Source organism: Cydia splendana, chromosome 2 (genome assembly GCF_910591565.1).
Source record: "Cydia splendana chromosome 2, ilCydSple1.2, whole genome shotgun sequence".
Lineage (NCBI taxonomy): Eukaryota > Metazoa > Arthropoda > Insecta > Lepidoptera > Tortricidae > Cydia > Cydia splendana.
In genome coordinates this window covers 19,209,555-19,226,677 of record NC_085961.1, presented here as the reverse complement: position 1 = coordinate 19,226,677, position 17,123 = coordinate 19,209,555, and the positions used below count along the sequence as shown (strand labels likewise).

The following is a 17,123-nucleotide window of genomic DNA, read 5'->3' as shown; positions in this document are numbered from 1 at the left end:
AATATCAGTTATGCGGACGACATGGTCCTGTTGGGACCGTCAATCGACTCGTTGAAGCAACTTGTGAGGATGTGTGAGGGATACGCTCAACAGCACGGCCTTAAATACAATGCCACCAAAAGTGAGCTGCTCATCTTTAAGGCACGAAAATATAATACAAGCACTATGCCTCAGATCGAGCTGGGGGGTGTGTCCCTTAAAATAGTTGACAAGGTCAAATATCTAGGTCATATGCTCACTGTAGAACTAAAAGATGATACAGATATGGAAAGGGAAAGAAGAGCGATGGTTGTAAGAGGCAATATGATCGCCCGCAGGTTTGCACGGTGTAACGAACAGGTGAAACTGACACTCTTTAAAGCTTACTGTCAAACGTTTTACACGTGCAGCCTGTGGGTGAAATTTACGCAGAAGGCCTACAACACAATACGCATACAATATAATAACATCCTCAGGATGCTGTTGAGGCTGCCGAAGCACTGCAGTGCATCTGGCATGTTTGCCGAAGCAAGGGCGGACGACTTTTTTGCTATTAGGCGAAAAATAATAGCCTCACTGCTGAAACGTGTGCGCGGCAGTGGCAACAGCATGCTGAGGTGTATGGCCGATCGTCTAGACTGCCCGCTAACAAAGTATTGGGTTGAGGTAGTGGTAGGGAGGGACAAGTAGTCCTAATAGTCGGGGTGGTTTTGATTTTAATTTTAGTTTTATTTTTTTATTTTTTTGTTTTATATACTTTTATTTTCTCTGCATTGTTTTTATTTTCTTTGTGTACACTAACCTTTAGGCAATTAAGATGAATGTTACTAACACTCATATGGACTTTGATGGTCTGCAATAAACGATTTTTTTTTTTTTATTATTATTTTATTGCAAATTTTGGACAGGAAGTACCGTTTGGAAAATTTTGATATTTAGGCAAGTAGTAGGCCAATGTCTGGCCTACAACTAGAAAAAAAATTAGAGCTACTTCACAACGACATTAAAAAAATGTTTTTTTTTTACTTCATATTTCTTTTTTTTAGGGTTCCGTACCTCAAAAGGAAAAAACGGAACCCTTATAGGATCACTCGTGCGTCTGTCTGTCTGTCTGTCCGTCTGTCACAGCCCATTTTCTCGAAAAGTACTGGACCAATTAAGTTGAAATTTGGTACACACATGTAAATTCGTGACCCTAAGACGGACATCTTACGTAAACAAATGAATTTTAAACACGGAGGCCACTTTTGGGGGGTAAATGAGAAAATTAAAAAATAATGTTTTTTAAACTATATCGTGTTACATATCAAATGAAAGAGCTCATTTTGAGAAGCTCAAATATATATTTTTTGTAATTTTAAAATAAATAGTTTAGAAATTATTTAAGAAAATAGCCAAAAAATTACCATTCCCCCCCTTTATCTCCGAATCTACTGGGTCTAAAATTTTGAAAAAAATATACAAAATACTTCTTTACCTATAGATGACAGGAAAACCTATTAGAAATATGCAGTCAAGCGTGAGTCGGACTAATTACTTGGTTTTTGATCCGACCTCTACGGGTTTATTAAAGGCAATTCAATCGCGTTTCACATACAAGGTGGTCCAAACCTTGACGTACAAAATTTTTTTTAGATTCGTCACGTCGTGGGCTATCAGAATATACCCCATGTATGTTAGCCGATATTTAGCAGTTTTCGAGTTATGAATTTTTTAACTTTTGTTAAGAAATTCCGGGGTGAAGCTTTGCTTTGCTTTTATGCCCGCTAGGTAATTATTGTTGGTGGTATTTGCACTGATAACACGAAATAGCGATGGGGAAGTGACCCCATAAAATAACAGTAGGTATTGGAGCAGGTAAAAATTAACCCTTTGTAGATAACAACCCGTCGCGACACGGGTCCAGAGGGGCTACCGCGAAAACCGAAATTCGCAAATTGCGGGGATCTTACTCTTTTACTCCAATGAAGGCGTAATTAGAGTGACAGAGAAAAATGCCCGCAATTGACGATTTTCGGTATTGGCGGTAGCCCTACAGTTAAGATAATGAATAAGTTAAGCAAAATGATGCTTGGTCAATCACATGGCACAATATTAATTTCTCGTGGTAATTTCTGTTTGATTAACGTTAGGAATAACAAGAGGATTTTATTTAATGAATTACTAATTTGGAAACTTTCCACCTCAGTTCCTTTGACCGGCGACTCTGTCAAATTAGACTATTAAGTACCTATCACTATTTTACCTTTTTAAAAACTTAGGGTCTAGCAGTTTCTACAATAACCATAAGTCCTTGAAATTGCTTGTATTTTTTATTTATTTAGGTAAGCGCAAAGTCTAAGCTTGACATGCTTGAACGTAAAATTTTGTCGTTTCCTTTTTTTTCCAACTCACAACAGCCAAGTGAAGTTGCTGATTTTTTTAGCAACTGCGCCGTTTGTCAAGGATTATGTTACAAAAAGAAACATTCAAAAAACTTCAAGAGTTTTTTAAATAAATTAATTGCTTCATCCCGGAATTTCTTAACAAAAGTTAAAACTTTAAAAAATCATAACTCGAAAACTATGAAAAATCGGCTGACGTACATGGGGTATATTCTGATAGCCCACGACGTGAGGAATCTAAAAAAATTTGGACGTCAATAAAAAACAATGTTAAAAGTTGGGTAATGTACGGAACCCTTGGAACGTGAGTCCGACTCGCACTTGGCCGGTTTTTTTAATATGACAACTGGTATTCGTTTTTTTAGTATCGGTGCATATCTAAATAAAGAACACTATTTAAAAAATTTAAGCAAATCGCTTGAATACATCCCGAAAATCAATACATTAAAGAAAAATAATAATAAAATCATAAGTCAAAAACTGTCACTAGTAGGATGTTGATACTGAGCAAAAATATCCTTCACCATAAGAGGTACTCACAAAAAAAAACCCGAATCAAATTGATTTAAGGGCCAACTTACTATGGAAAACCGACTATGGCCTTAGTAGTCAAAATAAACGTCAATCAAATCAGCTGGCATGACCCAACACTAAAGGCAAAAAGAGCATGGCGGCACTGTACTAGCGCGCCTGTATTTTCCGGTCTGCTAGATACGTGCACCACGTGGCGAACTCGGAGTCTATCTAGCTTTAACATTTTTCCAATTTTATAGATGTTGGTTTAATACTACGCTTTGTACTACGGCAGTAAAGCGTCACGGCCCGCCCGCCTTGGAGCATGCGATTCTAAGTCTCATTCGCGTTCCCAGCCGCTTACTCGTATATGTTCATGAGGATTCGCAATACGACATATCTCGATAGACGATGAAAAAAAAGCTTATCAAATATTTCCGTTTTGATACAAACTCTTATCGTGGATTGTGATTTTAATGATGAAAACCTAAGGCAACATAATAAATTTAATGAAGAGTACCTTGGATTACCTCCAGGTATCCATCCTTAGGAATTTTAAAATCAAAGTAACATTGTCATTATTTTATGGACTTTAAAGAAGACGACACTAAATAGTTGAAATTCAACTCACTTCTTTCTCTATAACTACATTTTCAATACCGAAGTTCTACTTCATTAGAAAATAAGAAAATTTAACTTAATTCAAATAAGTGTTGGCATTCTCAGAATTATAAATAAATTGCAGATGAAATCTTTTGTAAAAGTTCTTTGTCCTAGATTTTTCCCGCTAACGAACGTAACGACCACATATAAACGATTCATCAAACTCATTAAAGTCGGTCAAAGCGCAACTTCCAGAGCCATAAAAGAAAGAAATCTCAAGTTTTCGCCGAAGAGAAAGAAATAAGTTTGCTGTGTTTGTCCTAAGTTACTTAAAAAAAGCGATATAAAATTCTGGCTCACTGAATTAAAAACTTTTGAAGCACCAGCGATATTAAGTATTTCACGCTAGGGTCTGTGCGGAAAGAGAAGAGTCGTGAAATGTATGGGATCCAATACATTTGCTACCCTTCATCCAAAATAATTTCATATTATCCATATTCGTTAGTTTAGTTGCTAAGCTGACCCCAGGATCCCATAAGCTGTGGCAAAAAGCCAGGACAACGCTGGAAAGATGATGGAAGATAATACATAGAAGATGATGAGCTAGCTATAGCTACAGTCCAAAACGCAGACATATTCGCAGACAAGTGGCCGTCCCTACAACGTAGTATCAGGATTTTTTTAAACTCTACCTATGTTATTTAATATCAGATTTTTTTTTATCTCTATGTAACTTAGTAATACATAATAAGTATGTTTAATTCTAAAGATAGTTCGAAAAGTGTGTAATACAATAAGTGTACTAATTTTAGGATACTGACAACATATAAAGTATAAGTGCCTTGGCTGGAGCTGTAAACTTATACTTAGTGTTTACCTGAATAAAGAATACAGAATAAAGAATGAGTTTGTTTCAAATATTAGGTATTAGGCAAGTATCCTTAAGAACAGGCGCAATTAAAATTTTATAATTAATAATTATGTAGGGAATGTACACGTACACGTATGTTGATTTCGAATTTATAGGTTCTTGCTAATGATACAACGAATAGTACTTTTACGAATACGAATACTACTTTCAGAAATTGACAAATATGAATAGCAATTTCTCTCTGGTCGGTCTCTCATGTCTGAAGATCGTGGTCAGTATCAGGGTTGCATCTAGAGCGGATGATCTGTCTCCACCGGTTTCTGTGCAACGCGCAACGCACATGCATATGAATAGCAATAGCAACGCACATGTTGTGTTGTTTTTCATGGTAGATGGACTTTTACACGTTAGACTAAGAGGAGGCCGTTGTCAACCATAATTCATCGTAAAATATAAAAATTGGGGACTTGTTTAATTTGTAAACAATATGGGGCATTTCCGAGCGCGTTTGAGAAAATCCAATGTTTATTTGGAGTTCAACCTTAATTAACTTGTTTAAAAAAATATTTCGGTCATGGCTTGGGCAGGACTACAAGAATACGGGGCGAGTATGGTGGAGTTTTATCAGCAGTTTATTGAGCGTGTTGGGATGTGCACATGAATAAACCAGGAGTCTCATTCTGCTTGACTTAATTAAATTCCAATCTAATTTCGATTATATAGGGATTTTCACTATGATTTTCATCAAATGTCCACGGTAACGTGGTACAAGAATTAGTAATTAGTAATTAGTTGACAAGCACCCACACATGACACATTACAGTTAAGTGGATAAATATGTATACATTTCTTAACCTTAACCCATTGCAATAAGGTGAAAAAATGTATAAATATTTATGCACTCGACATGTGTCCCTATACGGCTACCACGAATTGGCATTTGACATTTACATTAGCGACTCCGTGAACTTGATCGCATTCCCTCTCTATCGCACCAATCCATCAGTGCGAGCTAGATGAACTACGATCGAGTTTATGCAGTCCCTAACGTAAACGTCATTGAGTATCAACTTATACATATATTATAAACATAATTATGAAAAGTTATTTCAGCATTGCAAAATAATGAATGTGTATGATAAAGTGAAGCTAGCGATAATATTAGAATATAGACATAAACTGGGAATTCTAAATAGGTATGATAGGCCAAATAACCTTAGAGTACTGATAAATAAAAACATTTCAATATACCAAGTAGTAACAACTATTATGGGCAAAGAGTCTGGTCGAGTTATGTGCCACACATCCTAGACATATAATAGATAACTTAGAAGATAAGCCTCATAAGCTGAAACTAATGTTAAAATAGTACTGCTTGGGCTGATTAAGTAGTTAAGTCAAAAGCAAATTTAAAATAGATACACATTATATTATATAAATTAGATTAAAAATAGTAATAACAACGTCAATGATGTGACTAAAAAGAAAACCTCTCACTTAGCCTAATCTACACTATAGTAGATTATTAGCTAAGTCAGTCCATAAATATTGTAAAATTGTATTTATAATAAACCGTTTAAATTTTTGATTTTTATTTTTTTTTTACTCGTGGTAAGGTTACTGCATTTTAACCGTTCCGTCATTGCGTTGCTAATCGAACTGAAATTCGCCCAAGTTTCGGGTCGGATTGGAGATATTTTGTGATATGACCGCACCAGACTGCACAGCTATTTTGCATAGGTACACATGTTTAATCAGAACCCCGTCTTTAGAGATACATGACATGAGCAAAGGAAACCAGTAGGTACTTTCGGATTTCATTAATATAATATCATAATTATTATCCATTGGGTCCTCCTTCAATATGTTATGATTATGATATGTATGATGAAACAAATAATTTATTTTTGCACTAAGAGCTAGTATTTATTGCCTTTTAAAATACTTAAACCTAATTCCACATAAGAAAATTAGAGCAATCTCCAGTTGCCAACTAAAGAAGCTGGCTTTAATAATTATGGCCAAAAAACTAAAAGTAAAAGAGTTGCCAACAAAGGCCACTTTTCAGAGAGCCCGTGAAACCGTCGGGGAGAGGCCACTTGGATTCTCTCCAAATCCAAAAGCCACTAGGGCCAGCTCAGCTCGTTGGCTTAAAAATTTACAACTTTTTTCCCTTTTTTTAAGAGATATTAGGTCGGACGGGGTATGACCGGGATAGTATACTAATTTGATTAAGCTTTATTTTATTTATTTGGGTCATCAACGGCACAAATAGTAACTTAAAAACAAGCCCATAAAAGATGTATACAAAATATAACTAACTTACAATAGCTAGGTGGGTACTGACTATAATACATAGTTCTGTAATCGCGGATTGCGCATTTGGACGTCTGCCTTATCTTCTTATTTTTTTTTCTTTTCATATGTTATATTTATAAGGTGCAACAAATTTAACAACTGTTAGCTGCGATCTACTTTCAGGTGTCAGCATTAAATGTAATGTTTTCCTATATAACTTTTTGTAATGACTGTTGATGCCAAAAGAAAGCAAAAAATAACTATTTCCAATACAACTTTTTGTAATGACTGTTGATGCCAAAAGAAAGCAAAAATATCTAAAGATATAAAGTATTTCAACAATTTTATAATCTATTTAACTCATACAATTCTACATAAGTATTACCTTATAATATATATAGGTAGGTAAGTACAAAAAATATACATATCCCTGGACATACAACAAATCAATACACAGCCAAACAAATACTCAATTAGAAGAATCAGTATCAGAATAAATCTTATATGAACCAAATGGTTTATTATTATGAATATTATTAGAAGCCGAATATCCATACAAGTTCTTGTAATTATTTTGCAATCCATAAAACCCATGCAGGTAGAATCCATAATTTGAAAGCAAAACCGCTAGCAATGGATCAACCGGAAGATGGTTCAAACTGTTGTAGCGGATTGGTATCAAAGGTACTGGAGATACGTTGGATGGATATAACATTTTCTTGTGACGCAGCATAGATCTCGCATAATTGTTCAACCTGTCATCATTTTTGATATTATATTTTGAAAGTAGATGATCGAACTTATTTGTATATGCATTATGTAAGTCATTCGCTTCTAGTCCCAATTCCTGCACATTTGATGGTTCAGTTACTTCGTAATTATTATAAGTTACATTTCTGTAATTTATTGAATTTTCTATCTCCGGTGTTTTGATACCTGGTTTTGGTGTAGTCAGAGCATTCATAATCAAATCATTGGTTGAACTGATATCCCAAATTAACTTTGATGCCCTTCGATTTATGTTACTTTTTACAGTCCTTTTATTTAATACATCACTCGGTTTTGATTTCAGCAGTATTGAGTCTCGATTATTCAATTCCGTTATAGCTGAAAATAAATTAAATGAATTTTAAATACATATTTTCTTAACTGCCCCATATTTTAATTTTAATTAATATTAATAATTAATAAATAATATTAGGGGACATCTTACACAGATCAAACCTAGCCCCAAACTAAGCAAAGCTTGTACTATGGGTACTAGGCGACGATATACATACTTGTATAGATAAATACATACTTATATACATAGAAAACAACCATGACTCAGGAACAAATATTAGTGTTCATCACACAAATAAATGCCCTTACTGGGATTCGAACCCAGGACCATCGGCTTAGCAGACAGGGTCACTATCCACTAGACCAGACCGGTCGTCAAAATTTTAATACACTTGTAAAACAGCGCTTACCTTTTTGGCTTGAATTTTCACTTGGTGTAGGTATTGCATCAGCTACTGCTGATGGTGGCCATGCATTAACGCTTTTCTCATTCGGTATTGGTTGTACTTGCTCTGGAGTTATTATTTGGATGGCATCTTCCTTGGCATAATCGATGTTACTATCATCGATGCCTTGCAATGGTTTCCAGTCTCTTGTCCCAACATAACTGTTACTCATTTGGTTGAACACAAATGACCTGGTAACAGGTATCCATCCTTTAGCAAAATATGCATTGTTACTTGCCAATATAGAATTGACCTATAAAGACCAAAAAGTAATAAAGTACTTACATATTCAAGTATTTACTTCAGATCATACAACTATAATTCAGTCTAAGTATACACTTATAAAGTTTTTCTAGCCTAGCCCTAATATATGACACCCACAGTCCCACAACAATATTTATATTCAAACTGACACTAAACCTATCTAAATAGTTCATAAAACAACATAAGTCACTCATTTCTCACAAATTGCGAGTCGCTTTTGTAAATAAGTACAATCGGATTAAAACAATCATTGAAAAAATTGCCATATAAAAAAGCGAAATTACATTGAAAACTACACAATAATTACACTGAAGCGATATCATAACAAAAAAACAAATAACTTACAAGTAACAAATCAACTAATACGAGAGCAATCATTTGGTCCGGGTGTAAACTGTAACATACAAAAGTGAAGTGTCCGTCAGGGGTCAGTGCTAGTGGAACTTTACGCTGCTTGAGTAAAGGTGACGCCACACTGCCGTATTTTTACATTAAAGAAAAAATGTATACTGTATTCTATATTAGTGAAAATCCTCAGGTGTTGCTAAAATTTATTAGAATATTATTTTTTTAAAAGCTCACTTTATAATTCAAAAACTGATGAGAAATTCTAATTTTATCCACAAGAGTGGCAAAGCTATTTATTTGGATGAAAATTTTGGGTTGTCGTCTCTTGTTGGCTGTTGGATTGAACTTTATGTAATGATTTCTAATGATAAATACCTATTTGATAACGTTAATTTATTTTGTAATGTTTGCCAGTGATTTTTTTTCGCTAAATTTTGTGTTTCAGTATGTAGCAAACCCTCGTGCATTCGCAACGGTCAAGAAATTACACTTCATTAAGCTCGTGGTTCAATTTTAGAATCATTCGCTGGCTCAGGTCACTACTAGGACGAGTGGTTAAACAACAATTTTGCCCCCTTGTAAAACAAATAACATTTGCATGATGTATGTACTGATTGTTGTCATGAGTGAGTAAGTATTCAATCATAAATCTTAGAAGTACAAATACTAAATTATATATTTTTGTTTGAGTACTAATTGTACACAAACATACAGCTTTGTAAACTGTCTGTCATATTCATGTACATAACAAGAAGCTAAGCAACGTATCCACGCGTTATTAAAATTTGTCATACTTAACTTATATGTTTAAATAACATTTAAGTTTTGTCAACAACAATGTACACTCGGCTCATGAAAAGTATTACCGCCGAGAAAGAAAGCGAACATTTAATTGTTTCTGCACTCTACACAACACGGCATTGCTTTCAGCGATGACTGCAGAGTGTTTGTTTACACGAGAACGCAATACCGAAACACATTAGTAGGTAAAACATTTGAATATATGTAGTAACGTATTAAATCACCTCCGGGTAGTCCTACAATGGAACCGTTTTTATTCTGAGCTATACATTCAAAAATCTTTAAGAAAAGACAAACCGGCCAAGAGCGAGGGCCAAACACAATGGCGGCTTACGTACCTACTCAGGTATGACTTACTTCATTTGACTCGGAAAAAGCAAATACAAATTGTAATAACAAAAAGCGTGACGTAACATGAACAAGTGCAATTAAATCAATATTTTAAGAAAATTTAAATTTAAAATGATGCGTTCACCTGTAGCTGGGGTAGGTACAGTCGACGTCAAAGATATGTTTACATTTTTCGCCTGATTACAAAGGAGTAAGGTACAAAAGTGTAAACATATCTTTGACGTCGACTGTACTTGTGCCCATGTACAATCACACTAACATTGTAACACTTTGTCCTAAGATCTATACTCTGTTTAAAAAACAAATTATCATAGCATTTACCTAAAGGTACATTTACAATGTGTGTAAGCACATTACAATCCTTACATGTCCCATCCCATTAAATGAATTTCAAAACCAACTTATATTTAATAAATTGCCATTACATTTAAATCTGCAGATTAGTGCCGAAAGCAATTTGCCCGTACATCAGTCGGTTGTGTAATTGGAGTTTTAACGGTCGCTAATTAGGTTAATTTTGGAATAGCACGGCTTCTACCCCTTACGTAGTTGGATAACTATGCGTCAATGACGACGGATGAAATTCATGTAGAAATATAATGTGTTAAGTTAAGACTTTTAGTTGCCAAATTGAATTCAATTGATGCCAATTTTAATCTTGTATCAGCTGCACCATGCTCGATATAATAATCCTGTTCATATCATAAATATTAAAGATTTTTTGTTTGGATATTAAGATCACTGATTTAAACTTTCACGATTATTAAACATTATCAAACTACACAACGGGACTTAATCGCGTATTTATGTTTTAAGATTTACCTCCGACGTTTCGAGGACGGCGTTGGTCTCGGAGAAGACTGGCTCAATCTTAAAACTTAAATACGCGAGTAAGTCCCGTTGTGTAGTTTGATAATGGATATTTAGATATTCCTGCTTCAATTAAAAAATGGCTGAATGAATTTCTATGAATTTTTACATTGACACAGATAGTGGATTAGTGGCTTTTTATCATGAAAGGCATCCTCTAAAGGTATGCTATATTCATACATGGACGCCATAAGATAGGCTGCTTAAGTTATACTGTCAGAGGTAAACAGGATAGTCTGATAATATCCTGAATTAAGAGGAATCCTACCTACCTATGTGGGAATCCACGTGGGATGTGATTATGTACAAGAGCTAGTTAAGGTGAAGATCAATCAACGTCAAGGGGTGAGATTAAGACGCAATTTATTCAATGATTCGCAGAAATTGAGATTTACCTCTATGGGGTTCTGGGTAAATAAGTTATTTACTATGATTATAATAAGGAATGAAACTGGATCTGTATTAATGTGTATAGGTAAATTACAGATTGTATTGTATTGAAATTGTATTCATTAGCTCAAGAAATATATTTCACATTCTGTAATATCTGCGGCACACAAAACACGTATGTACAATAGGCATCAGATATATGTAGACTCAAAATATCTGAACACGCACTCTAGCGCCTTGACAATAGAGGCGTGTTCAGATAATTGTGAGCACATTGGCCGCTCCGATATATCTGATGGCGACTGTACGAGTAGGTAATGTTGGACCAAAAAAACTTCGCTTTTACCTGATATTGTAAAATCAATAATATGCAATAACTTTAGCTAACGAATACTAAATAAACAACCGGAGTCAATCAAAATACATCCTATTATTTTCCTTCACTAAAACAATTTTTTATCACTGAAATATTAAATTCCTTAGATATGTATCTACTTAAAAACAAAGGTTACACTAAATTATATTTTGAATAAATGATACCACTTATGATTTAAAATGTATTATTGTATATTATGTTTATTGTCGGTTAGTCCTTAGTTAAATCAATAACATTTCCTTGTTTTTGTTTTAGTAATTCCAAAGTTTTAAAAACTATTGGACGCTTATGTATTGCTACATCTTCATTGTCTTGATTTAAATCGTCATTCATTATTTGCGTTGTAGATGCTTCGTATGAGGAATCTTGCAAAGAAACAGAACGGGATCTGCAACACATTATTAATTTAATATATTATGTTATGTATAATGTAATAATATATATGTAAAAGCGAATTCAATTGCTTAAATTATTCCTTGTACCTTCTGAAATGGGTATTAATTAATACACCAAGTTCTTTTGAGATAGCTTTGTGGCATGAGGATGAGGCCGTAATGGTTTCATCGCATTTATTATCATTCGATTCATTCATTTTCTTCATACATTATTTCCCTCTTTCTAAGGACGACACTTAATGATATTCAAATTATCAATAAACAAATGACGAACGTGTTGATTACTTACAGGTTTCTTCAGGGAAAAGTCGTTAGCCAGTTTGGTTTTAAAAAGTGCCATCTAGTGACAATTTGCTACTTCAATTTATTTGAACAATTAATAATAATATTACCTATGCATGGATAAGTGTAATATTGTTGATTGATGATTATTATTGTTGAGCAGATTGTTATGATACTGTGAAGTTATTAAACACAAATGTAAATTTCATAATAAAGCTATATAATTAAATAAGGAAAATCCGCCACCTAGCAGAAATACTATCTAACTGTTCACTCGCAATGTCGCGCGAAGAGGAACAACTTAGTTATAGAGTATGTACATTCACAGTACTTACAAACACTTCTGTCTATATCCCCGTAGTAAAATTAGAAATGATGTGTACTAAACTCAATCGCGAGTTAAACAACTTATGGGTTCCTCAAAAACATAATCAAACAACAGCGCCATCTATTAAAACACGATGTTACTGCTAAGAGTACAGAGTACTGCTAACCGTGAGCACTCCTCTGTGTCCTATACACATCTTGCGTTGAATCATAACAATTGAGTGCTGAAACCTGCCAACAGATGGCATAAACAATTGTATAGAGAGCGTTGTAGTTTTTAAGAAAATATAGTTTTATTTTTTTATTTTTAAGTTTCCCTAGCCAAAATGGCAAAAACCCTATAGTTTCAAAAATCAAAAAATGTTTTCCCGGAAATTATATTATGTAATTCGTTTTGGCGCCTTTTATTAGCAGCTGCTTATTTTTAGACAAAAAATCTGGGTGCACGGTGCATGTAGTTTTAAAATTGACATTTTAATTTAACACAAACGTCCCCCATCACTGCCGTTGTGGTGCCATGGTGGACACATTTGGACATCATGGGCTTTCCTGCGACAGAAGCGCCGGACGCATACCCAGACACGCCAGCATCAACGACGGCATCCGAAGGGCCTTTGTCAGCTGTTACGCTGGTTGGCTCGATTGCTTAAACACCCACACTAGCGCGATGGTAATGTGTGGGTGTTTAAGCAATCGATCCAACCAGCGTAACATGACCGAGCGATGTACTATCCGAGCGTAATTGGAATGCGAGCCTATACTGGTTAGTCCGAGCAGTCAGCCCATCCGAAGCGCGCCCTAAGCGGTTTTAATAACAACCATGCCCTTTATTTATTTAGCCTAACTACAAATTATGAATACCTACTATTCCAGCTTTGCGTCGTGTTATAATAGAACGAAATGAAGTAGCTGTAAATAATAAAACGAAATCAGTTCTGTCGGTTTTTGACTGATTAGTTGGTTCGTTTGTATAAATATGTAATTCAATTTACAGTTAATAAGATAAATTTAATCCGGATAGTAAGTTAATTTCTACTTAAGTAGAATGAGACTCTTCTATTTTAGTTTTTACACTTGTATTAAAACTGTTTTAATATTTTTGATCACTTTTAAAGCACTGTTTTTATTAGTATTGAATTCTAACATTATTTTGGTGGTAACTACTGGGAAAAAAAATTCCCACTAGTTACCACCAACTCGGCTTGGTGGTAACTACTGGGAATTTTTATTCCCAGTAGTTACCACTGGTAAAAGGTGGGAATTTTTTTCCCAGTAGTTACCACCAAAATAATGTTAGAATTCAATACTAATAAAAACAGTATAAATAGTATATTATAAATGTAGCGTGCTGTAATAAATAATTATGTGTCAGTTAGTGACTCAGTAAACTGCTTTAAAACTGATCAGTGGTAAAAGGTGGGAAAAAAATTCCCAGTAAGGTAAGTACCCCTATTAACGAGGGGGTTAAGCAAGTTTTCCAAAAAGAGCCAAAAATTAAGCATAAACCGGCGGTGTATGGACCAAGACATATTTTTTTATGTTAGTTTGTTAATTAAAGTTTATATTATTTTAGTTTCTGGCCTTGTTTTAAAAACTTATAAAGGAAAAAATAATTATCAAAACTAACATGTCGGAATCGCCTATTACCGTGGTAATGGACCACTGTGACCCAAATACCGCGGATGTGGGTTCCTTTTTACGAGGGTGGATAACCCGTCACATTTTTAGTTCCATAATTATGATAAATAATATTTATTTGACAATAATGGATAAAAAATGGTATAGGTATTCAGTACAGTACGCTTTTCATATTATAAGACTTAATTAATGAATTTAATTAAAAATAGTTGGTTCCTTTAAGGTGGATGTGTAGGGCTGTCCTGCCGACTAGCCACCAAAAGATGGCGTGATTGTGCACAAATTGCGGATTATCACTATTTCTTTCAAAACCCAAACAATTTTCTAAGATGTGTTAATATTGGCGCAAACAATAAAAAATATTACGTCTAAATCGAAATATATTCCACTCAACAGTGTCTCATTTCATCAAAATCTGACAAAACTGCAAAATATTGCAATTTCTTGTATTCACGCACACTAGCATATCTACTGTCAGTCCCCCAGTGTCAGTCTTGTGACAATTACGCCAAAATGGACTAGAGGTCGCTAGTACAGAAGATGACTTTTCTTATTACTCTCATTAGCTAACTAGGGACAAAAGTGTAAACTAGATGGCGCGGTGTAAGAGATGAATTTTTTAGCAAGGTAAAGGCGCATCCAGACGAACTGAATTTAGCACCAGAATGGGCGGATTGTCTATGGTCACGGACGGTGTATTCTGTAAGGCCTCTACAGACCTTGCAACAAATACCGGAATGTAACGGAAATCACATGCAGACCTTTATTATTCTTTTTTGCTCGACGCTCCTTCCACTTCTATACATTTTGTTATACTAACCTACATAAGCAATACCCACATTATATGCACGTAGCGTACGTTTCGTGGCTCCTGGCCGAGGCGTTAGCTTGATCCGATTTTAAGCTACCTACATTCCAAATTGTAAATTTCAAAGGTCACGATTACATACTTTCTACAATGCGCGTTTTCACACCGCAAAGGAGGATGCATGTGTCCAAATGGTCCAAAAGAGCTTTTTCAAAAAAAAAATGGGATGACAGACAGATCCTAATTTTTTATCTGGTTCTTCCAACTCAAAATCACTGGCATATTCAATCCTGATACATACTAAAAAATATATTTGTGGCTTTCCATCACAAATGGGTCCTTATGCTTCAAATGCAATAAGGTCCTTTCCAGCTGAAATTCTTATAAAAAGGTTCTTATTGCACATGAAACATAAGGACCATTGTCTGAGAGGAAAGCCACATTTTTAGGTACGTCACGCACGTACAGTCACCTGCAATATTATGTTACTCTTCGAAGGCCTCAAAAATATGTGACACGCTCTTATGGCTCTACTAATAAGATCGTGTCAGATATTTTTACGGCCTTTGTTGTGTAATATATTATTGAAGGTGACTGTACAAGTGAAGTACTAAACGTGACGTAATGGAACGGACATCTTGGGACATTTATTAAGTGGTAGTACGGAATGCTGACGGTGTAGAATGAGCCCAAAAATGTAGTTTAGGGGAAAGTACTACAAAGTAGTAAAGCTTTAAAGTTATTGTTCCATCCGCTTACCGAGCGCGTCGAATGGGATGACTGCTTGGGATGACCAGTAAGTATGGTCGTATTTTCCAATTATTCACACTTCTTAGATCTCTAGAGGGTTCAGCCAAGATGCCAATCATTTGCGATAGAGAAACATTAGAGTTTCGTTCGCTACGGCGCAAACGATTGAATCTTGGCTAGACACTCTCAGTTCACACTACGTTGGACAGCGGTGAGAGAAGAGCGGTCTTTTTGCGTGCACGACCACAGATAAGATAATCACTTGAATTTTGACAACCCTAAATAGCCGAAAGGGATAGTGCCATATATTAGAAAGGGATAGCATGATTCGACCCTGAACCGCTGTCAAACTTCGGATTTGTAGGAAGTTTCCTTTCTGTACGGCAGTACTATTTATTTATTCTGTGCTTATATATGCAGAGTGTAGTCTAGTCGACAAGTTCAAAATGGTGAAAAATAGAGATACTACTAAAAATACGTGTGATACCTGGATTCGGATGATGTACTTAGGTATAGAAAAATGTATTCGAAGCGTTTATTAGAACACAAAAAAATTCAAAATTTATAGACATAAAAGGCGGAAAAGAGAAAATACCGTCAACCGGGGTGAATAGGGATGATAGGGGTGATAGGGAAGGTCTTCTAAGACCGTTTCCGCGTAGCAGCACGGGATATGGTAGCTGCCCTCACTGATCTAAAAAGAATATCCACCCTGTATGTATACCTTTTCGTTGCCTGACCTACTATATTGTAAGTTTCAATATTTGGTCAATGCACAAATTCATAATTCTTACGTGCTATTTAGTACTAAGTACATAATACCGCATGATTTTGTGTCGCACCATAACGATGGTACCATTGTAGTCGAGCGGGGTACCACATTACGATATTATATATAGTAGACAGTATTAACAGATTCTGCCCCATGTTGCGGCCCTACCCAACCTTACGTGTAGCAGAGGAAGAAGGCTGGAAAGGGGCAGAATCTTTGCATACCGTCTACTATAATATCGTAATGTGATACTCCGCTCGACCGCAATGGTATAATGGTTATATATTTTTGATTCATATATATTTTATAATAATATTTAATAATATTTTATATACTTATATAGGGGGAAGCGGGGCAGCTTGGTACACCTTTTTTTGAAATCGATTTTGGACCCCAAAATGAACTCCAAATACATTTTTTTTGTACCTAGTAGATGAAAAATTTACTAAGGTATACAAAGTATATATTTTTTTGTTAAATTTATGGCCAGTAAAAGAGATATATGGATTTTAACAAAAAATGGGATTTGTTCAATTGTGCCCCATCTGCAGGGCACTTTGATACATTACATGGGACACTTTGATACATCATTTTG

The 17,123-nt window shown here is 35.1% G+C and overlaps 1 protein-coding gene across 1 annotated transcript; it reads right to left on the bottom strand.

The window, feature by feature from the left end:
• Positions 1-7,088: 7,088 nt before the first annotated feature.
• LOC134805280 (uncharacterized) lies at positions 7,089-8,814 on the bottom strand. The gene is made up of 3 exons (XM_063778599.1): positions 8,766-8,814; positions 8,121-8,409; positions 7,089-7,755 (listed from the first exon to the last, which is right to left on the bottom strand). Exons 1-3 carry the CDS (start codon positions 8,796-8,798, stop codon positions 7,118-7,120), a joined length of 960 nt encoding a protein of 319 aa, XP_063634669.1. The 5' UTR covers positions 8,799-8,814; the 3' UTR covers positions 7,089-7,117.
• Positions 8,815-17,123: the final 8,309 nt, after the last annotated feature.

Coding starts and splice junctions, on each gene's coding strand:
- LOC134805280 (XM_063778599.1), bottom strand. CDS start 8,798: ATGATTGCTCTCGTATTAGTTGATTTGTTACTT. Junction 8,410..8,765: donor TATTAGTTGATTTGTTACTT/GTAAGTTATTTG, acceptor TGGTCTTTATAG/GTCAATTCTATATTGGCAAG. Junction 7,756..8,120: donor TGAAAATTCAAGCCAAAAAG/GTAAGCGCTGTT, acceptor ATTTATTTTCAG/CTATAACGGAATTGAATAAT.